This window comes from Vulpes vulpes, chromosome 10 (assembly GCF_048418805.1).
Source record: "Vulpes vulpes isolate BD-2025 chromosome 10, VulVul3, whole genome shotgun sequence".
NCBI classification, from domain to species: domain Eukaryota; kingdom Metazoa; phylum Chordata; class Mammalia; order Carnivora; family Canidae; genus Vulpes; species Vulpes vulpes.
The window spans coordinates 46,050,293-46,072,984 of NC_132789.1; the positions used below are offsets into that span (position 1 = coordinate 46,050,293).

Below are 22,692 nucleotides of genomic sequence, written 5' to 3' on the forward strand. Positions count from 1 at the left end.
GCTGCCCCGCAGGGCTGTAGGGCTCAGATGAGCAGCTACAGAGAGGCTGTAATTACTGGCTGGTTAGCTAACCTCACGTTCGTTTTGCAGAGAGGCTGGAAGGCTCCTCTGCCCACTGCTTCCCACCCCTGCGTCTCCTCCTCCCGCCCTCCACCTCCTGGCAGAGTCTCCCTGCCTCGGGGCCCAGGGTCGTCGTTGTGCCCTCCCTAGGTTCCTGGGGCCCCTCCCACCCGCCTCCTCGGTGAGCTTAAGCTGTCTTCAGCTCCCCTGTCCCCTGGGCTGCTCCGGCTCTTCCAGCCTACACCAGCCAGGGCCCCGCGGGGACAGAGCCCTCCGGGGTCTCTGCGTCCCTGGAGGGTGTCTCAGGGACACCCCCCCTCCACTGCCCATCCAGTTCCCTTTTTCTACCTTGCTGCCCACACCTCCATTTCCTTTGCAGGCGCCTTGGCGACCCATCCTTCCAAAAGGGGCGCCCCCAAAGGTGTCACTACCCAGCACACGTCCCTCTCTTTGCGCCAGTCGTTTTTTTAGCCTTTGGGGAGGGGGGCTTATGGCCCTTTGTGAGTCGGTGGGAGCAGCAGGCCGTGTCCCGGGCGCACGGCACCCCCCAGTACTTGGCATGTCATCAGTGGGGGTCACAGACCCTATGGAGTGTCTGCTGTGTCCCACCCCCGGGTGGCCTGGCCAGGTCTGTTCAGCCCTGAGGCCCAGCCCAGATGGAGTGCTGCATCCTGCCGGCGCCGTCCTGCAACCGCTCTCCCCTGGGGGGGCAGCTGCCCCTCCTCTGCGGGTGCTTCCGTCCTGCTTCCCCCCTTCCCCAAGCGACTGCTGTCCGCTGGCCTGTGAAGTGAGCCCCCTGAGGCCACAGACCTTAGCACAGTACCCCCGGGTGTCCTCAGGGCACAGAGGGCCGAAGACCGAGTGGAAGACGCCTGCACAGTTCGGCTGCAAGCGGAGCCCTCACCTTGGAGACGAGGAGTGAGCCCGGAGTGAACCGTCAGAAGTCAGGGAAGGGCGGAGCCGAGCAGTGACCACCAGCCGTTGTCCCCGCAGCCCACGGCCAGCAAGTGTCCCGCTCTCAGCAGCCCGCAGGCACGTCTGTGGCAGTGGGCGCCGGAGAGCTGACCCAGAGTCAGCTGCAGCAAGACCTGGGCTGTGCCGCCTCCTGCCACCCCATCCCCGTTTGCACCATTTGGGTTTGGGTGGGTTTGGGCTGGACACCCCGTGGGTCCAGTTGTTGGGGAAGAAAACACTCCTCGTGGTTTGTCAGCCTCCAGACCCAGGACCCGGGAAAGGCTGGGCCGGGGCGTCCCCCCCGAGAGCTCCATCTAAAGAGACCAGGCCAGCGGGCAGGTGCGTAGCAGGCCTGGGGACCAACCGCAAAGAGTCGGCTGCTGTCACCCTCCCTGCGTCCACAGCCGCCTGCCCTCAGCAGATACCTGCCAGGCCCTCCCCACACGTCAGGCGCTGGGCAACCCCCAGGACATAGCGAGGAGCAGACCCAAGGACCTGCCCTCAGTAGAGGGAGATGCGGCCGGAGCCCCCGAGCCCCTCCTGAGGGGCGCGTCTGTTACCATGGGGACGGGTGGGCAGTGCTGGGGAGCCGGGGGCAGCCCCACGGATGCGGCGACATCTGGAAGAGTCCGGGGGGGCGAGGGCAGGAGCCAGGGGCAGTTCTGGCTGAGGAGCAGCGGACCAAGGCCCTGGGGCAGCACCTCGTATGTCCCGGCAGCCCCGGAAAGACCAGTGCCCCTGGTGGAGGGGGCCCGGCCCTGGGAGGAAGGGGGCAGACGGGGACAGAGCACTCTGAGTCCTCCTCGCGCCGCCCGTGCCGGAGGAACAGATGAGAAAATCCCGCGTCTGAGCTGGAGGCAGTAGTGGAACGGGAGATCCCGGTGAGGCCGGCGGGAGGAGCCCCAACAGGGCGGCCTCACGGCGTCGGCCCCCTGCGCCCCAGAGCACCTGCCCCAGAGGACGCTGCTGCACAGCGCTGGGCCCAGGGGACGGGGGACACGGGGTGGGGTGGAGCATGACTGCCTGTCGTCCCCCCGGGGCTGGAGGGAGAAGTCATTCCTTCCTCCCGAGGGAGCACGGCGTGGGGGCGGGGGGCGTGCTCTCAGCTCCCGGGGCTCCCAGGGCTCCTGGGGGCAGCAATCCCCGAGCCAGCTTGATGAGCGTGGCCTCTGGCCCCATCCAGTGCCACCCAAGGCCCCTGAGGGGCATCATGCCGTCCAGTGCTGGGAGAGGGAGGTGCCGCCGCGGGGATCCAGGCAGGGAAACTGAGGCAGGAGTGACAGCCTGTGACAGACCCACAGTCCCAGCCCGGGCCCCACGGGGCCTCGTAGATGAGTCCTCCCAAGACGTGCAGGTGGCGGAGCTGCCCTCGTCAAGGAGGGCTCAGCCCCAGGCTGATTTCAGGAAGGGAAGAGACTGTCCCCAGGTGTGGGCTGCCCCCCTCGTGGGCGCGGGAAGGAGGAGCCGGGGCCGCGGAGCCGCAGGGGCTAACCCATGTCCTCTTCTGTTTGCAGCCATCACCTGTGGGCACCCGGGCAACCCTGTCAACGGGCTCACGCAGGGCAACCAGTTTAACCTCAACGACGTGGTTAAGTTCGTTTGCAACCCCGGGTACGTGGCTGAGGGCGCCGCGAGGTCACAGTGCCTGGCCAGCGGGCAGTGGAGCGACACGCTGCCCACCTGCAGAAGTAAGTCCCCCTCTTCTTCCCCTTCACCCCAGTGCCGCTGCCCCGGGCTTCTGCGACGCAGGGGCGGACGCCAGCAGCTTGAGCCCTGGGGTCACTCTGACACGGGTGGGGTAGGGAGGACGGGGCACCGAGCGGGGCCACAGGCTGGGACCCCATCCATGGGGTCACGGGCACGCGGCAAGCAAGGTGCACCTTTCAAGACCGAAATGGGAAAAAAAGAAAAAAAAAAGGCCGAAATGGGAAGCAGGCCCCTCGGTTGCGTGGCGCAGCAAACACCCATCTCTGGACATCCGGCTGTCCTCGCCCGCGTTGCCGTCAAGAGCTGCTGCGCCCGTGGGTGCAGGCGCAGACGTCCTGTGGCTGCAGCTCCCGCCCCCCTGAGGGCAGGCTCAGGGCCCAGATTCAGGGCCCGGGCGCCTCCGTCCTGTCCCACCGCCCCGTCCCTCCTCCATCCTGAGGGCGCCGCTCCCGGCCTCCAGTGCCTCCCCAGGCCTGGCCTGGCCCCAGGCCCCCCACGGCCTCCTGCGACGCGCTCCTTGTCATGCTGCCGTCCACCCAGCCAGCAGGACCCATGAATGCGGCCTCATCTTGCAAGCCCTCCTTGCCCGGCCCCTGCGCTGTCGAGAGCTTCTGGAAGGTTCTGCACTGCCCCCGTCAGAGCGCTTATCAAACTCAGAAACTGCCAGTTTGTCCTCTTCCCTGGAGACCGGCACCTCCGAGCAGGGATGGCGTCATCTGAGCCGGCACCTCCGAGCGGGGACTGGCATCGAGGCGCCCCTCACGGCCCCCTGGAGGGCCCCCCTGGCGTCTGGCGGGCGGAGGCGAAGGGGGAGGTGCCGCTGAAGCGCCCTGAGCGCCCAGGCCATCCCCACCACTGTGGAGGACCGGCCAGCGGGTCTGCAGGGCCAAGGTGGGGAACGCCGGCCCCCAAGATCCTGCGGCATCCTCGGCGCCCCGCACACGGCCTGGCACTCGCTCTGGGCCTCAGGGCTCATCAAACGGAAAATGCTTTATGCTCCAAAAACTAAGGAAAGATTTTAACCCCCCGTCCTGCCCCCTTACTGGGTGAGAAGGAGGCGGTGGTGAGGGAGTGGCCGGGACGGCGTTCTGGAAGCAGGCGCACACCCCGAGCATCACCGTGACCCTGTCATTACCCTAAAATAGGCCTTGACTTGGGGTCAAGCTGCCAGGACACTTCAGCCGCTGGAAGTCAGACTCAGCCCTGGATCGTGCTCTTCAGAGCCATCGAGCCCATTGCCCAAAGAGCCCGAGGCTCGTCGGGGTCAGCTTGGGTGCACCCGTGTCGCAGCTGAGGACCCGCCGCACCAGACCCAGGGCACCAGAGCCGCCCCCAGGGCTCATGTGTCCTGACAGGCCCAGGCTGCTAGCGGGCCGCGGACAGAGAGGCCTGTTGGCACGGGGGGCGGCTTCCCCAGGGCGCAGACCCCTGAACGGCGATGCTGAGGACCGGCCCCGCCGGGCAGGACCCCCCCTAGGCTCCGCAGTCCCGGTGCCCGGCGAGGGAACCCGACCCCCCCCAGCTTTCAGGGTCTGACCGCCCCATTTCCATTTCAGTTGTCAACTGCACCGACCCTGGGCTCCAGGAGAACAGTGTGCGGCAGGTGCACGCCGGTGGCCCGCACGGGTTCAGCTATGGCAGCACCGTGTCCTACCAGTGCAAGCGCGGCTTCTACCTCCTGGGCACGCCCGTGCTCGGCTGCCAGGGGGACGGCACGTGGGACCGGCCCCGACCACAGTGTCTCTGTAAGTACACATGCCCTGGGCTTCGGGGGAGCCCCCACCCTGTGCATGCATGTGCCCGTGTGTGCGTGTGTGTGTGCACGTGTGTGACTCCTGTGCTGCTCGTGGCCCCGTCGGGCCCTGGGGTGGGTTCCCAGCCGTAATGGGTAATGCAGTGTCTGTGCCGGTCCTGATTTGCCTGTCCCCAGTGGCCAGCGAGGTCGAGTGTCTTTTTTCTGTTATGCTTTTTGGCCTTTGGTATCTCTTCTCTAGAGAAATGTCTGTTCCAGCTCCCTACCCCCTCCCAGACTTGAATGTTTGTCTTTGTGTTGTTGAGTTTTAGCAGCTCTTTATATATTCTGGCTACCGCACCCCTATCAGAGGTATCATTTGCAGACGTGCCCCGTTCTCCAGATTGCCTTCTCACTTCTGGATAACGTCCTCCTACGCATGGAAATTTTTGGTTTTAATGAAACCCAATTTATGTATTCTTTTCTTCCATCACTTGTGCTTTTGGTGGCACATTTAAGAAACCATTGGCCAATCCGACGTAACATAATAATCTAAGATCATATCATCCGTGAACAGACATAGTTTTATTTCTTCCTTTCCAATCTGGATGCTTTTTGTTTCTTTTTCTCACTAGATTGCCCTAGCTAGAACTTCCAATATGACGTTGGACAGAAATGGCAAAACAGTGGAGCCTGGGTATCTCACTCAGTGAAGCATCTGACTCTTGATCTCAGCTCACGTCTCAATCTTAGGGTCATGAGTTCAAGCCCTGAACTGAGCTGCATGCTAGATGTGGAGCCTATATAATAGTAATAAAAATAAAAATAAAAATAATAAAAATAAAAATAATAATAATAATAATAATAGAAGAGGCAAAACAGACATCCACCCTTTGTTCCTAGTCCTTGGAGAGGAGCCTTCAGTTTCTCACCATTAAGGATGATGTTAGCCGGAGAGTTAATGTAAATCTTTCCCTTTATGAGTGAGGAATTTCGCTTCTATTCCTAGTGAGGAATTTTCCTTCTATTTCTAGTTTGTTGAACATTTTTACCATGAAATGGTGTTGGATTTTGTCAAATGCATTTTCTGCAACTGTTGAAATGACCATGTGGTTCCCCTCTCCCCGCCATTCTATTAACACAGTGCCTTATATCAATTGATTGATTGATTAATTCTCATATGTTGAACCACTCTAGTGTTTAGGGAACGGATCACACCTCGTCATGGTGTAATCCTTTTAATGTGCTGCTGGACTTGATTTGCTAGTATTTTGTTGAGGATTTTCGCAGCTAAGTTCGTAAGGGATGTTGATCCACGGTTTCCTTTCTTTGTGATGTTGTTGGCTCTGAGTGATGCTGGCTTCATAAAATGAGTTGGAAAATGTCCCTCTTCTGTTTTTAGGAATGGGAAGATTGGTGTTACTCCTTTAAAAATTTGATAGAATTCAGCAGTGAAGTCATCTAGTCCTGGGTTTTCTTTGAAAGTTTTTTGATTATTAATTGATTCTGTTTATTCACTATAATTCGATTCAGATATTCCACTTCTTCTGAAGCCCTGGTAGTCTGTGTACATCTCAGAATTTGTCCATTTCGTCTGGATTATCTAATTTGTTTGCATACAATGGTTCATATTCATAGTATTTAATATTTATTATTAATTATTTAGTATTTATTTATTCCAGCAGGGTAGGTTAGTAGTAATGTCCCCACTTTCATTCTTTATTTAGTTTAGTAATTTGAATCGTTCTCTCTCTCTTTCTCTCTCTCTCTCTCTAGACTACTTACACATTTGTCAATTTTTTAAAGATTTATTTATTTATTTACTTGAGAGAGAGCAGGGGAAAGGGCAGAGGGAAAGAATACTCCATGCTGAGTATGGAGCCCAATATATATATATATTCCTCCTTTGTGCTGTTACTGTTGGACATATTACATCTTTAGACATTGCATGCCTATCAACACAAGTTTCCAATTATGGCTTCATGCCATTTCTCAGATAGGAAAAGAAAATTAAAACAAAAAGATACACTTACACTGTGGTTTATATTTACCTATGTGGTTACCTTTACCAGGGTTTTTCAGTTCTGCATGTGCCTTCATGTCCTTTCAGTTCAGCCTTAAAGACTTCCTGTAGAAATTCTTTATAATTTAGAATTTCTTTCTAGGTTTACAAATGGTGCATTCTCTGTGTTTATCCAAGAATATCTTAATTTCCCCTTCATGTTTGAAGGATAGTTTTGCTAGCTATAGAATTCTTGGTAGAAAGTTTTTTTAAATCACTTTAAGCATGTCAAATTACTGATATATTTAGATTTTAAATCTACCATCTAATTCTGTGTTTTCTGTTTGTTCTACCCATTAGTTTCTTTTTTTTCTTTCTTTAACTGGATTATTTTTATAATTCCCTTTTTTCTTCTCTAGTAAGTTATATGCTCTACATTTAATAGCTATGTTAGAAACTATAACAGGAAAAAAAAGAAATTATAGCAGGAAAATTTCACTTATAAAAGTCTAAAGATAATCTCTCTCTCTTCTTCCTATATCATACAATAACATCAGAACACTTTAATTTGGTTTGTTTTTCTGACTTCTACGTTATTGTTTTCTTATATCTTAATTTTGCCTTGTTTGTTAAACCCACAATGTATTATTATTGTTGTTCTATGAAATTATTGTTCACTTTTGCTTATCCATATATTTGCCAGTTTCTTTGTTTTTCATTTCTTCTTATATCTTGGCCTTCCCCATGGGATCATCTTCCTGCTATTTGAAGGGCATCCTTTAGAAGCTTATTTAATGAAGATCTCCTGGTGGCAAGCACTCTGAGTTTTTGTTTGTCTGTAATACATTTATGTGTCCCTCAGTTTTGAAAGATATTTTTGGTAGGATTAGAAATCTAGGTTGGCAGTTACTTTCTCTCAGTCCATTAAGGAAATCTTTCTAATATCCTCTGACCTCTTTTATTGCTCTGGAGGAGTCAGCTTTTATTGCTCTGGAGGAGGGAAAGGAGGGAGTCTTTCCCTCCTTTGAAAAAAATCTGTCTCTGTCTTTGGTGTTCTGCATTTTCCCTGGTTATTAAATGAGAATTTAGCTGGATCAGAAGTCCAGGTTGACATATCTCCCTTGGTGCACTCTGCTGGCATTTATTCTTAATGACAAGTCTACCTTCAATCTAATCATTGTACCTTTGAGGTAGTCTGATGTTTTGTTTTGTTTTTAATCTTGATGACTTTAAGATCTTCTCTTTCTTGTTGGCATTCTGAATTTTTCTACACTGTGTTTGGATATTTTATTTATCCTTTTGAGGATTCCTTAGGCTTCCCAGCTTTTTGACATCTGGGGAATTCTCAGCTATCAGTTCTAAAAATACTGTCTCTCCTCATTCTCTTCCTTCACTACTTCTAACATGAAGACCTTCTTGCGATTCATCTCTAACATGAGACCTTCTTGTGATTCTCTGTGTCTGAAACTCTCATTCATATTTCCCGTCTCTGATAGATTTCCCCAGGTCTCTCCACATTAGTAATTTACATAAATATTATTGTGTTTTTTAGGTTGAACTAATTTAAAGTTGAACTAAAATTCTGTTCTGGATAATCAGCTATTACACTAGTCTTGGTGGGCTTTTCACCTCTACCTATAAATCTTCTCACTATTCTACATGAGTTTGTTCTTTCAAAACTGTTCATAAGCAACTCATCTGTCCTACCATTCACTAATTATCATTTTAGCTATGTCTTAGCTGAGGTTTAACTATTCACTGAGTTTCTATTTTCAGTTATTTCTTTTGTATTTGAGATGTTTTGTTCGTTGTTGAAATTTGCTTGATTATTTCCATTGTGTGCTGTGCCTCTATAAACATGCTCTTTTTATGTCTTTCACATATTAAATATACTCATAATGCCTTCCATATCTGATAATTACAGTATCATCGTCTTTATGAGTCTAATTCTGTTATATTGTTTCTGTTGATTCTCACTTATTGTGACTTATTTCTCATGTGTTTTATTATGTTTACATTGTGCTCTCTTATTGGACTGATCTTAATCTGCGGGAACCAGAATCAGGCTCTCAGTCTTGCAGAAGCCAAAGCCTATAAACAGGATAGCCACTATCTCTCACCAAAAAAAAAAAAAAAAAAAAGAAAGAAAGAAAGAAAAGAAAAGAAAAAATGACTAATGCTCAATAGTTGCTGATATTTTTTACTTCAGAAAGCCAGTTGTGACTTTTTTCTCATTGGGATTTACAAGGGGCTAAACTCTGCATTCACTAATTACTGAGACCACTACATTATATCATTATTAGGGACAGAGAGATCTGATCTTCTTTTTAGAACACATTCCTGAGGACACCAATGTTTATTACTCACTCTGAATATGAGCTTCAGCAAGATTTCCAGAAAGATAACATACTAACACTAGAACCCAAGTAGACTATTCACTTTTTTTTGATGGGGAAAAGTAAAGTTTTTTCCTAGATTTGGTGAGAATGTTTCAAAAACACCAGACCCTGAGGAAATTTCATTGCCTATAAGATACCAAATGACTCTCAGAATAACCATTTTCACTAATATTTCATGATTGTCATGACATGATTGTTATTTTAGTGGGTTAACTGAATTTTTACTTCTGAAAGACCAAAGTACCTGTGAATAGGCTTATAGAAAATTGTAGAGTACTCTACATATCCCCTGATCAATTCAGTCTGTAAAAATCAGCTGTTCCTTCCAGGTGAAGGCAAACTATTTTAATTGGCACGGATGTGTGGGGACCAAGGGCAATGCATGACTCAGATCCATATCATATGCTTTAGGAAACAGTGGAAGCCCTGGAGGCTGGCCCATCATCAAGTACAATTCTCATACTTAAGGCCTAGGAACCATCATGGGGTCCTTTCTGTTTTGCTGTGGGACTCAGCATAGTCCACACCCAACCATTAATCGTGATTTGTGTTGTTTTTTAATTACAATATTTTACTTTTTCCTCAATCCCATTATGTATGTACCCTTGTAATATAAGAAAGTCTATTATTAGCAGTGCTAAATGTCTATCTTGCCTATTTTCATGTACACATCTCAACTTATTTGCAGTTAGAAAAAAATTAAATTTAAAAAAAAACTTATTTGCAGTTAGAAACTAAACAGCCACTGCAGGATCTGGAGATCCCATTTGGACAAAAGCATAAACATTAAATACATTTTTTAAATGTTTTTATATTGACAAATTGAGAAATGCAGAAGCAGTTACTCACCTTCTCTGTGCTCTTCATCTCCCTGGTTTGTATGCAAATACACACTGAGTGTAAGTTGTTCCTGTTTATTATCTTACATCTTCTTCTGGGTTTTCCTTACCCACAGCAGCCAAATGGTATTGACACTGTTTTATCTTTCCATTTTATTGTTGACTTTTTTCCTCTTTGAAAAGAACAAACCACAGGAAAGGAATAAAACAATAGAGTATACTCTGGTTGCTAATTTTACAGATACCTAAGTAGCCTCAATCAACCCAGTGATAAATAAATAATTTCAGGCTTTGCATACACTTTTTCAGAAACTATTAGATATTACCATAATTTAACACTATCCTCAAATTAACCAAAGAAAAATTGTATAGCTAAATAAGATCTGAAAAATAGCCAACTGCAATCACAGAAATCAGTAAGTAGCCAGCATACATGTGTACATATATGCATTGATAAACATGAAGAAAAATGCTCTTATAAATGTTATTCATAAAAGCCCAAAGCAGAAAACAATCCAAAATTCATCCACAGGAAATGGATGAAAATTGTGGTACATTCGCACAGTGATAGGATAGTCAACCTTGAAGATGGTTCCAATGGCCTCACCTACTGGTGTTCATATCCATATGTCATATCCTCCTATATTGTACCAGGGTTGGTCTGTGTCATGTGGTGATACATGACTTAAAAAGTTAGGTCATGGGATCCCTGGGTGACTCAGCGGTTTAGCACTGCCTTCAGCCCAGGGTGTGATCCTGGAGTCCCCGGATTGAGTCCCATGTCAGGCTCCCTGCATGGAGCCTACTTCTCCCTCTGCCTGTGTCTCTGCCTCTCTGTCTCTGTCTCTCTCTCTCTCATAAATAAATAAATAAATAAAATATTAAAAAAAAGAACTCCTCTGATAGAAAGAACTTTGTTTAAAAAAAAAGGTCATAAAGGACATTTCCACCTCCACCTTGGTCTCTTGGATCAGTCACTCTAGGGGAAGCCAGTCAGTTATCTATTGTTGTGTAACAAATATCTCACAATTTATTGCCTTAAAATAACAACTGTCTGTATTTTCTCACAACAATATAGATCTAGGATTCATCTCAGTTCTCAATTAGTCTGAGTTCTCCAAAGAAACAGGAACAAAAGCCAGTAAGAAATTACATAAATAAAGATATAGGTATAGATTTTATATCTATATTTTATATGTATATCTAAATCCAACTTTTTTTTAAGATTTTATTTATTTATCCACAAGAAACACAGAGAGAGAGGGTGGGGGGGCAGAGACACGGGCAGAGGAAGAAGCAGGCTCCATGCAGGGAGCCCGATGTGGGACTCGATCCCAGGCCTCCAGGATCACGCCCTGGGGGCTGAAGACAGACACTCAACCAACTGAGCCACCAGGAGCCCCTAATCTTTCTTTATTAACTGAGGTATAATTGACGTACAACACAATACTAGTTTTGTGTACCCCACATGATGATTTGATACTTGTATACATCGTGAAACCATCACCACAGTAAGTCTGATTAGCAGCCATCACCATACCCAGCGTTAGAATTTTGTTTCTTATGATGAGAACTTTTAAGATCTAGCCTCTTAGCAACTTTCAAATATGGAATACCATATTTGGAATATGGAATATGGAATACCATATTGACACGGCCAGAATACCGTGTCAGTAACCCTAGTCACTGTTGTACATCACAGCCCATGACTTATTGATGTTGTAACTGGAAGTTTGTTCCCTTCGACCCCCTTGGCCTCCCATCCGCTGCCTCTGGCAACCACCAGTCTATTCTCTGTATCTGAAAGCTCTATTGTTTGGGTTTTCTGTTTTGCTTTATTTTAGAGAAGTGAGACCATATGGTATTTGTCTTTCTCTGAATGACTTCTTTCACTTAGTATAATGCCCTCAGGGTCCGTTCATGTTGCCACAAATGGCAAGATTTCATTCCTGTTATAAGCAAATGACATTCCCACATGCCACATCGTCTCTATCCATTCATTCGCCAGTAGACGCTTGGGTGAACGCCATGTCGGGGCCCCCGCGGCAGCACGGCAGTGAACATGGGGGGCACGTGTCTTTTCAAGCTAGTGCTTTCGTTTTCTTCGGATACTCTGGTGTTTGAATCTTATCACTGGTGTTCAGGTACAATTTGGTGTTTCAGGAGAGGGAACTTGCAGACTCAAGGGGACAAGTTGGGGATGATTGACATGGGCATCTGTAAGATGCAGCTGGAAAAAGACTAGAACTGGCCTTATTCTGGAACCTGTAGCCAGTGCAGACAGTCCTAGGATGACAGTGGTCTCTCCTACCTTAGGTTTGCTATGTGTACTGCCTTCCTGCCCGAGACCCCTTGGGTATGTCCTCCATCAATGAGGAACTAGGGAGAGATGAGCAAAAGAGGCAAAGGAGAGAGGAGACGGATGCCATTGGATACCTGCTACACGCCGAGCAGTTTCCCACTTATTAGCTCCTTTAACTCTTAAAACAAGTATTACTCTTCATGTCACATACGGAAAATGGCGGGTGGGCCTTGTCCGCTGATGGCAGGTGAGCATGTCAGCAGGAGGCAAACTTCAGTAGATATCCAGGCTTCCTCTTCTCTGGTCGTCACTACGGAAAGCCTAGCATGTGTCCTGTGATGATGATCCAACCTTTTGTGCAGTTGCTGACATGTTTGCTCTTCCCCACAGTGGTGTCCTGTGGCCATCCAGGCTCCCCACCCCACGCCCAGATGTCTGGGGACAGCTACACCGTGGGAGCGGTCGTGCGTTACAGTTGCACGGGCAAGAGGACTCTGATTGGAAATGCCACCCGTATGTGTGGGCTGGATGGACACTGGACTGGCTCCCTCCCCCACTGCTCAGGTATGGAGCCTGGCATGAGGGAGCCCTTGGCGGGGAGGGGGGGGATGGACAAGCCCCCAAGGTGTGAGTGTGACAGATCAGTGGGAGGGAGACCCCCATCTCACAGGCAGAGAACACAGCTATTGGAAGTCCCAACCAGACTTCAGCCTTTGGAGATCTAAGCGCAGCTTCCTCCCTTTAGTCTGCTCTGGCCAAGCCCATGTAGCCCAGACATTGCAACACTAGACAAGACACAAGTTTGTGAGGTCCCCTCTCTGGCCAGAGCCCTGTCCAGATACTTATTTCCGTATGTTTCTAGGAGGAGCCCAGGCCTCCCTAGATAAGAAACTGAGAGGTGTGAAGAATAAGTGACTAGACGTGCACTCGTGAGAATATCACTCCTCCCTTCCTGAGACTTACAGACACCATCTTTTGCTGCACCATCTCCTGCCAGTCCTAAGAAATATGCTTTCAGAAACCCAGGGTCATATTTCTGAGGCTCGTTCCATGTGGCCATGCACCTAGGTGACGCGTAACAGGATAGAAGCCCCCGGGGCCGTCAGGGCATGCAGTGAGGTCTAGCTTTGAGACACTCTAGGTTGTACATCACCCATTTCTACCATCCTCATCTTGCTGATACACCTCAGTAGAGGGCCGGTAGTCACCGTCTGCCCCCATGGGACGATATTCCATCCCAGATTCCCTTATATCACCAAAACAGCACCCTAAACGCTACAGTGGGGACCATTCTGTCAAAATAAACTCTCAAGACTGGAGACCTCCACCCTCAGGCCCCAGCTGAGGTCACCTAGCCGGAGTGAGAGTTAGTGTACTCACCATCAGAGCTGCCTTTAGGGGGACCCAGTGCAGCCTGTTGCATTAGCTCCACCCCAGAAAACTTGAACAGGGAGGAAATCTAGGCAAGTGAGATAGGCCCTTTTTCCCAAATGTTTGAGTTGAAGATCGAACAAATCTCCCTTCCTTGGTAGAGAGCAACATCGGATTCTACAGTGTTCTCACACTCTGAGACTAAATGACAAAAGAAAGTAATTCCAAGATCAAGAAGATGGTATGGTAAATGGTGGGGTGTACACAAAACATTTATTTACTCCCACAAGCTAGATGTGTTCACCCAGACGTTACCATTTAATGCCCATACACGTGGTTCATGAGGAGGTACTTGCCACGTCAGATGGCAACCTATCTTCTCATGAAGTTGCCATTTTTTCCTTAGTTTTCCTCTTCCTTCCTCATGCTTCCTTTGGCCTAGTCTGATCTAATGATGTCTCCTCTACGTCTCTGTGTTATGAGGGGTGTTGACTCCCACAAGCCTCAACTTTGTGGCTTTGTCTCCTGTTCTCTACCCTCCTCTGCCTCTTGGGTCCTTAGCACTCTCTTGGGTGGGTCTCTACACTATCAGGACCCAGATAAATGCAGATGGGTGGGTCTGTACGTTATTAGGACCCAGATGAACGTAGATGGGTGGGTCTGTTCACTATCAGGACCCAGATAAACGCAGAAATGTAGCAGGAGGCAAGGGGCAAAGGATGGAATGAGAGAGCCCAAAACACATTGCCCAAAATTCAGCTGTGTTGCTTACTTGGAGAATTCAGGAATCCTCAACTACAGGCCCAGGATCCAGATTCCAGCTGGACTGTTGAGAAGACAAGACTACACTAAGGGCTCTAGACTTTGACCCGTAGGCAACGGGAAGCCAGTGGAGATGTCTCAGCAGGAAAGAAACAAGACCAGATGGTTGACGGCTGTTCATTGTCCAGGTTTGAGGATAAAGTGGAAGATGGGTTACCAGGGAGAGTTTAGGAGATAGAGACATTAGGAGACACTCCCAATAGTTGGGCCAAGAGAATTCTGGGCATGTGAGCTAAAATGCTGGAACTCGGGATTCAGAGTGCACAGAGTCCATAGAGATTGTGGGGAAGGGGTGACGGGAAGGAGGAGGACGGGAGGGAAGGGCCAGCTTGGCCCACTGACATGCCACACTGGCACTGGCCAGAGAGCAAAGGCCTCATCTCCACCACACAGCCTTCCCTCTGCTTTCTCTCTTTTTTAAATTTTATTTAAATTCAATTAATTAACACACAGTGTATTATTAGTGTCAGAGGTAGAGCTCAGTGATTCCTCAGGCCTATATAACACCCACTGCTCATTACATCACATGCCCTCCTTCATGCTTGTCACCCCATTTCCCCATCCCCCCCACCCCCTCCAGCCACCCTTAGTTTGTTTCCTGTGATTAAGAGTCTCTTATGGTTTGTCTCCCTCTGCTTCTGTCTTGTTTTATTTTTCCCTCCCTTTCTCTGTGATCCTCTGTGCTGTTTCTTAAATTCCACATATGAGTGAGATTATATAATTGTCTTTCTCTGATTGACTTACGTCACTTACCATAATACCCTCTAGTTCCATCCACGTCGTTGCAAATGCCAAGATTTCATGTTTTGATGGCTGCTACCCCATTGTATACATAGACCGCGTCTTCTTCATCCATCACCTGTCGATGGCCTCCTCCCGCAGTGTGGCTACTGTGGGCACTGTGGCTGTGAAGCTGGGGAGCTGGTGTCCCTTGGTTTCAGTACATCAGTATCTTTGGGGTGAAGCCCCAGCAGTGAGGTGGCTGCGTCGTAGGGCAGCCCAATTCTGACCCTCTGAGGACCATCCACGCTGCCGTCAGGGGTGGCACCAGCCTGGCTTCCCACGCTCAGTGTGGAGGTCCCCCTCCTCTGTGTCCTCGCCAACACCTCTGCTCCCGCACTTGGCTGCAGCCACTGTGACTGTGTGAGGCGGTTCCCTTTCTCCGTGCTGCGCGGTCCCCAGGGCCCCACTCGGGACCTCAGGCCTCGTAGGCTCTGACTCCTGGGCAGCGAGGCCGGGTCCACGCAGCAGGAGCACGACCCCGGCCCGTGTTTGCGTCTCCTGGTGCCCCCGCCGCGGTCTGGGCTCACCCAGCGGGGCCGCTGTGGTTCTGGCCCCTACAGGAACGAGCACGGGACTCTGCGGCGACCCGGGGACCCCCGCGCACGGCATCCGGCTGGGGGACAGCTTCAGCCCGGGCAGCCTGCTGCGCTTCAGCTGCGAGGCGGGCCACATGCTCCGCGGATCGTCCGAGCGCACCTGCCAGGGCAACGGCTCGTGGAGCGGCGCACAGCCTGAGTGCCGAGGTAACGTCTGTGGGCCCCCACACCAGCCCGTGTCCCCATGCCCTGCAGCTGCCCTCGCACCCCCACTGGACCCCAGCCCGGAGCCGTCGACGGTCCCTGGCCCCGCCTAGGGAAGGCCCCAGAAGGGACCCAGAACCCTGCCTTCTCACCCATCTCTCGGTCCCCCAGCGATGCTGTGTCCCACGCTGTAGTGGGGACCAGGCTCACGGCGGTATGGCCGACACACCACGCACTCTCGCACTGTCGCGTAAGGGAAGAGACTGTAGGGCAAGTTCCCAAAGTGCCAAAAGAAATACAAATCTAATTTTTAAAAGTCCCTAAACATAAGGGAAGCCCGTACTGATGGGTCCTGACGCAGCTCCAGTGGGGGAAGCAACATTTCTCCACCCGCTTCTAAATTTCTGAAAATAACTTGATTTTAAAGCCTCTCTCCCCAGAGTCTAACTTTTTGTAGCTGCTCCCAGGACCTCGCTGTCTCTACCTAAAATATGGCCTGCTAGCTAGGAATCGGCATAGCCGCTGAGAGTTAGGGTGTGTGAGAAGGTGCTGGAAGAAGGAGGAGGCTGCGGGAAGAGAGGCAAGGGGGTCCAATAGGGAAAGAAGCCGTGGCTGGCGGTGCCAAAGGCTCACTCAAGGAACCAGGCCATTGGTTTAAGGTGAGAGCTGCAGCTTCCACCTGTGTCTTTGTCCCACGGGTGTGGACATAAGGTGGGCGAAGCACTAGGCGAACGGCTGGGGTTTTATCAGGCAGCCAAGACGTTGGCAGTGAGTGGCAAGGGAACCGAGGGTGCGTGCAAGGCAGTGACTGTGATGGATTCGGGCACCTGCTGGATGAGGAGGGAGATGGCCAATGAGACAAATAAGGGGCAGTGGCAAAGTGGCGGGACCGGTGGGTTCTAGGTCCCACTGAAATCAAAATGTCACCAGAGAATGAATCCCTGAGGTTAGGAGCTAAAGAGACAAGAAGCGATGGTCAGAGATTGGCCCTCGAGGCTGAGGCTGTGAAGTCCTACAGAGGGAGAGGCGATGTTCTGGCCCCCGTCAGGGGGCACCTGCCCAGGAAAGGCTACAGACGGTCCAGGGCCCTCTACCACCCGTCTGCCTTTCTGACTTGCCTTTGCTTTTGCAAAGTTAGTTTCCATAGGATTTCTTTTTTTTTTTTTTTTTTTAAGTAAGCTTCATGCTCCGTGGGAGCTTGAACTCACAACCCCGAGATCTAACTCGGGCTGAGATCACCTAACCAGCTGAGCCACCCAGGAGCCCCTATTGCCATAGGATTTTGTAGGCATCGTAAGAGATCTGTGGCGGCGGGAGAGTATTGGCAGCAGGAGATTGCAGAATGCAGAATGCTTCCCAAATACCCGCTGTGACCCGCTGTTTCAGGCCACTCAGATCCCAGCATGGAGTCAGTCACCATGTCGGGAGCGTCCAGGGAACAGAAAGTGGGTGGCTGAGAGCGTGGACCTGGAGGTGAATGTCGGATGAGTGTGTGTATGACATGCCCGTGATTCTCCGTGGCTTTCCTTGACAAGCTCCCACTTACCTGTCAAAGCACTACTCAGCCTTCCATCTGCAGCCCCAATGAGCTCCTCCCTTCTTACAGCATTTTCTTCCTTCAAGTGTAAAATTTACTACATATTTTAATTCAGCTATTTATAAGTAGGTCCTTAAGGCTCCTCGAGGATAGGGGACATGACGTCCACTATGTTCCCAGCATGTAGGCAGCACAGATACTTGTTGTGGGTGGGCATTATATAGGAATCATTTGCACATTTGACTTTGGGACCACGTACATGTTGTATATCCGCAGCAAAGTAAAGTTAAATCGAAGATCAGAAATGAGCAATTTTGGGCAGCCCCCGTGGCTCAGGGGTTTAGCGCCGCCTTCAGCCCAGGGCGTGATCCTGGAGTCCTGGGATCGAGTCCCGCATGGAGCTCCCTGCATGGAGCCTGCTTCTCCCTCTGCCTGTGTCTCTGCCTCTCTCTATGTCTCTCATGCATAAATAAATAAAATCTTTAAAAAAAAAAAAAGAAACGGGCAATCTCTAAATATCAAAATCAAAATGAAAACGAATGAACCTAACTACATACTGAAGCGGTGACTCAATGATCCAGAGAATTATCTCAACTGACTTGAAAAAAAGTGGACTTTGACTATGGTGTACATGCCCCGAGGACAAAGAGAATGACAATGAAATCCTAAGTTGTTTTCAGCACTCATATTGTCAGTAATAATATGGATAGTACCATTCTGAAACTTTTTGAGGACATTATTTGTGATTAAGAACCAAGATTTTTGGCATTAAAGAGATAGAAAAATAAAGAAGCTAAGGAAAAACTCTCAATTTTAAATTTGGATTGGTAATCTCAGCATAAACTCTGTGAATTTTCAGCTTAGAAAGTCATTTTCCCAGCTCTAGCCATCCTGAAAGTGTGGAATCCATGAGCACCTCTGTGGCAATGAGTACTCGGAGCTTTCAGATTATGGTTCTTAAGTCCCTTCTCCATCAAAAGGAAGCAGAGCTCTCCATAGAAGTGGCTGATTCCGGGACGGGGCCAGGATATACATGATGAACACGGGCCCTCCTGTCACTCCCGCAGGGAACCTACTGGAGGCAAGTGGGATCGAGTCCGAGGAGCACACAAGCCAACCTGGAGAGGCTCCCTCCAGCCAGAGACCTGCTAATACGAACAATAGCGGCAGTGGGTGGTGACACAATAAATTTAAATCCACGAGCCCCAGGGCCTATGGGTCATCCGCAGAGCTTGCTAGGAAACCAAATCATTATCTCACACCTGATAAAAAAGAAAATCGAACATTCCCGAGCCTTCCTTTATGAATTGTATTTGAGGGAAGGCAAGTATCTGATGACGGGCAAGTCCCGACTCAAGAACACCAGCTGGTGTGGAGAGAACCAGTGGTCGGTGCCACCGTTTTCTGTCCCCCAAGGAGATAAGGAGTCCAGCCGACAGTCATCAAGCGCTTGCCCAGACCATTCAGTGAACGGCCCGCGGAGCCTTGCCCTGGTGACATGGGCGAACCCAAGCCCGCCCCATCGGCCTCAGACTCACGAGGGAGCCACCAGCCAGACGTCCTGTGCCTTGTGACGCGACACAGGGGGGAGACAGGACCACCTGTGCGGCTCCAGCGGCTGCGAGGGACAGAGCAGCCAGGGCCTCGGGGGGGCCGTCGTAATGTCTGGAAAGCGGGGAGTTGCCCCGGAGAAGCCCTGGAGCCCGACAGATGCAGGACGAGGGACAGGAATCCCTGAATTCAGAGTCTCCGAGACGTGCCCATCAGGAGTCCCCTTTGGACCCTGATTCAGACAAATCAACTGTAAAATAAGGGGGGGGGGACACTTGAAGCAAATTAAGCTCTGGTTGGACATCTGGTGACATTAAGGAATTGTTTAAGACTTTAGGGGGGATCATAAAAGAGATGACGGTTAAGGAGAGTGCATGCGGGTGTGTCTTCCCTTCTGAGGGCGGGAGGCCCAGACACTGAAACAGCCTGAAGGTCGTCGGGGGCCACAGGGCCCCCCTGCGGAACACGGGGCCCCCAGCCACTCCCGGCCGCCCACCTGGTGACTAACGCGCCCCTCTGGCCCCCAGTGATCTCCTGCGGGAACCCGGGGACCCCCAGCAACGCCCGGGTGGTGTTCAGCGATGGCCTGGGCTTCGCCAGCTCCGTGGTGTACGAGTGCCGCGAGGGCTACTACGCCGCGGGCCTGCTCAGCCGCCACTGCTCCGTCAACGGCACCTGGACGGGCGGTGACCCCGAGTGCATAGGTGAGGCCGCCGCAGGCTGTCGCCCTGGGGCACGGGCCCACTCCCCCGCCACGCCTGACCCCCACCGGACAAAGGAGTCACTTGGGGTGCACGTGTCACTTGCGGCCCCCCACAGCGCGGAGGACAGGGGGCTTGCAGTGCCTGGGGTTCCCGCCCCCCCCCCCCCCCCCCCGCCCCGGCTTCCCGGTCCCTCTCCCGCCAGACTGTCCGCGCTCAGCCTGCTTCTCAGCCAGGTTACGGCCGCCACCTTCCTCGCTGTCCCCGTAGATCCCCTGGGCCCCAGCCCACCCCACACGGCTGCCTCTCCAGCCTGCACAGCCCCACCGCCCCCTTCCTCCCCTCTTGGGGGCGGCCCCAGACCCCGTCCCTTGGGAAGCAAGTCACTGGGGGTCCCCGATGGAGTGAAGCGAGTGTGATGACAGGGGCCTTTCCAAGCCCTGTGACTTCGGGGCTCCGTCCAGATCCCCACATCCGGGTCACTTCTGTTCCAAGGCCCGAGCTCAGCAGACCCTCCCCCACTTGCCGTCATGATGTCCCGAGGGCCCCCCAGGCAGGACGGCAGGAGCCTCCGCAGCCCTCGGCACCGAACGCGCAGCTCTCCGGGCCCCTGCCGGCTTCCCATCCCAGGGTCGGGGAGCGCTGGGGCTGCAAGGGACCTTCACGGGGAGCCGCGGCCCCTGGGCAGGCCTCTGCTCTCCTGGACGGCTTGGGGCCCGGGGGCTCCTGGGGTGCGGCACGGCGGAGGCCTGTGCAGACAGCGACGAGGCCTTTTTCCCCTTGGTCCTAGTCATAAACTGTGGCGACCCTGGGATTCCAGCCAACGGCCTCCGGCTGGGCAGCGACTTCAGGTACAACAGAACCGTGACGTTCCAGTGCGTCCCTGGCTACACGATGGAGTCGCACAGGGTGTCCGTGCTGAGCTGCACCAAGGACCGCACATGGAACGGCACCAAGCCCGTGTGCAAAGGTGCGTCCAGGCTGCACGGGGGACGGCCACGGGCCCTGAAGCATCGGGGGAGGCGACAGCCGGGGCCCTGGTGACACTTCGTGGGGGGACTGGGGCACTCGAGGACATCGTAAAAGGCAAAGGGACACCAGCTCCCTGACTAGGACGGGGCGTCCTTGGGTCTCCCTGTGTAGCCTAGAGCCCCAGCGGGCATGGGGGACTGGGACACGGGTACCAGGGTGCGGGGTGTGGGGCTTGGGACATGGGGTGTGGGGCTGGGAGGTGGGGAATGGGATGTGGGACGTGGGGTGCAGGGCATGGGGCACAGGGTGCAGGGCGTGGGATGTGGGACGTGGGGCATGGGCCCTGGGCCTGGGGTGCAGGGCTTGGGGCCTGGGGCATGCGGTGTGGGACGCGGGGCGCAGGGTGCGGGGCGGGGGCCAGCCGCAGAACCCGGCACCTTGGTCTCCCGGCCCCAGCCATCGTGTGCAAGCCCCCTCAGCTGCTTCCCAACGGAAAGGTGGTGGGATCTGACTTCACGTGGGGCTCGAGCGTGACCTATGCCTGCCTGGAGGGCTACCAGCTATCCCTGCCCGCCGTGCTCACCTGTGAGGGGAACGGGTCCTGGACCGGAGAGCTGCCTCAGTGCTTCCGTAAGTGTCCCGACCACAGGGCTTCGGTGGGGGCCCTGCCGCCGTCCGGGAAGGCCTGGGGCAGCACGGCCCCCCGCGGGGTCAGCCGGGCCGGGGACGTGGGGTCACGTTACCATGTAATGTATTACTGCTTCCAGGGGTGGAGGTCGGTGTCCCTCAAGCTCACGTCACCCCAGCGCTCCTTGTGCCCTGAGCCCTCCTTACTGCCCGTGACCCCGATACCCATCCCCCCACCCCCTCCAACCCCCCTCAGTCTGCTTCCTGTGATTAAGTCTCTCAGGGTTTGTCTTTGTCTCTGATTTCATCTTGTTTTACTTTTCCCTCCCTTCTCTATGACCCTCCGTGCTGGTCCCTAAATTCCACACGAGTGAGATCATATGATAATTGTCCTTCTCTGATTATGTTTCACTCAGCATAACACCCTCCAGTTCCATCCACATTGTTGCAAATGCCAAGATTTTGTTCTTTCTGATGGCTGAGTAATATCCCATGTACACATAGACCACAGCTTCTCTATCCATCATCCTTCGATGGACACCGAGGCTCCTTCCACAGTTTGGCTATGGTGGACATTGCTGCTAGAAACATCGGGGTGCAGGTGTCCCGGCGTTTCATTGCATCTGAATCTTTGGGGTAAATCCCCAACAGTGCAATTGCTGGGTCGTAGGGCAGGTCTATTTTTAACTCTTTGAGGAACCTCCACACAGTTTTCCAGAGTGGCTACCCCAGTTCACATTCCCACCAACAGTGCAAGAGGGTTCCCTTTTCTCCACATCCTCTCCAGCATTTGTGGTTTCCTGCCTTGTTAATTTTCCCCATTCTCACTGATGTGAGGTGGTATCTCATTGTGGTTTTGATTTGTATTTCCCTGATGGCAAGTGATACAGAGCATTTTCTCATATGCGTGTTGGCCATGGCCATGTCTTCCTCTGTGAGATTTCTCTTCATGTCTTTTGCCCATTTCATGATTGGATTGTTTGTTTCTTTGGTGTTGAGTTTAATAAGTTCTTTATAGATCTTGGAAACTAGCCCTTTATCTGATACGTCGTTTGCAAATATCTTCTCCCATTCTGTAGGTTGTCTTTTAGTTTTGTTGACTGTATCCTTTGCTGTGCAAAAGCTTCTTATCTTGATGAAGTCCCAATAGTTCATTTTTGTTTTTGTTTCTCTTGCCTTCATGGATGGATCTTGCAAGAAGTTGCTGTGGCCAAGTTCAAAAAGGGTGTTGCCTGTGTTCTCCTCTAGGATTTTGATGGAATCTTGTCTCACATTAAGATCTTTCATCCATTTTGAGTTTATCTCTGTGTCTGGTGCATGAGAGTGGTCTAGTTTCATTCCTCTGCACGTGGATGTCCAATGTTCCCAGCACCATTTATTGAAGAGACTGTCTTTTTTCCAGTGGAGAGTCTTTCCTCCTTTGTCAAATATTAGTTTACCATAGAGTTCAGAGTCCACTTCTGGGTTTTATATTCTGTTCCATTGATCTATGTGTCTGTTTTTGTGCCAGGACCACACTGTCTTGATGACCACAGCTTTGTAGTACAACCTGACACCCGGCATTGTGATGCCCCCAGATATGGTTTTCTTTTT

General features: G+C 51.4%; 1 protein-coding gene across 6 annotated transcripts in view; it reads left to right on the forward strand.

Annotated features, from left to right (window-relative positions):
• CSMD2 (CUB and Sushi multiple domains 2) overlaps window positions 1-22,692 on the forward strand; it is a 494,027-nt gene that overhangs the window by 445,282 nt on the left and 26,053 nt on the right. For all 6 annotated transcript variants that reach the window (XM_072723914.1, XM_072723908.1, XM_072723910.1 and 3 more), the window contains exons 54-60: window positions 2,529-2,702; window positions 4,278-4,466; window positions 12,386-12,559; window positions 15,532-15,714; window positions 19,327-19,503; window positions 20,291-20,470; window positions 20,929-21,102. In XM_072723914.1, the coding sequence (XP_072580015.1) occupies window positions 2,529-2,702; window positions 4,278-4,466; window positions 12,386-12,559; window positions 15,532-15,714; window positions 19,327-19,503; window positions 20,291-20,470; window positions 20,929-21,102 (1,251 nt within the window). The remainder of the gene's footprint in view (window positions 1-2,528; window positions 2,703-4,277; window positions 4,467-12,385; window positions 12,560-15,531; window positions 15,715-19,326; window positions 19,504-20,290; window positions 20,471-20,928; window positions 21,103-22,692) is intronic.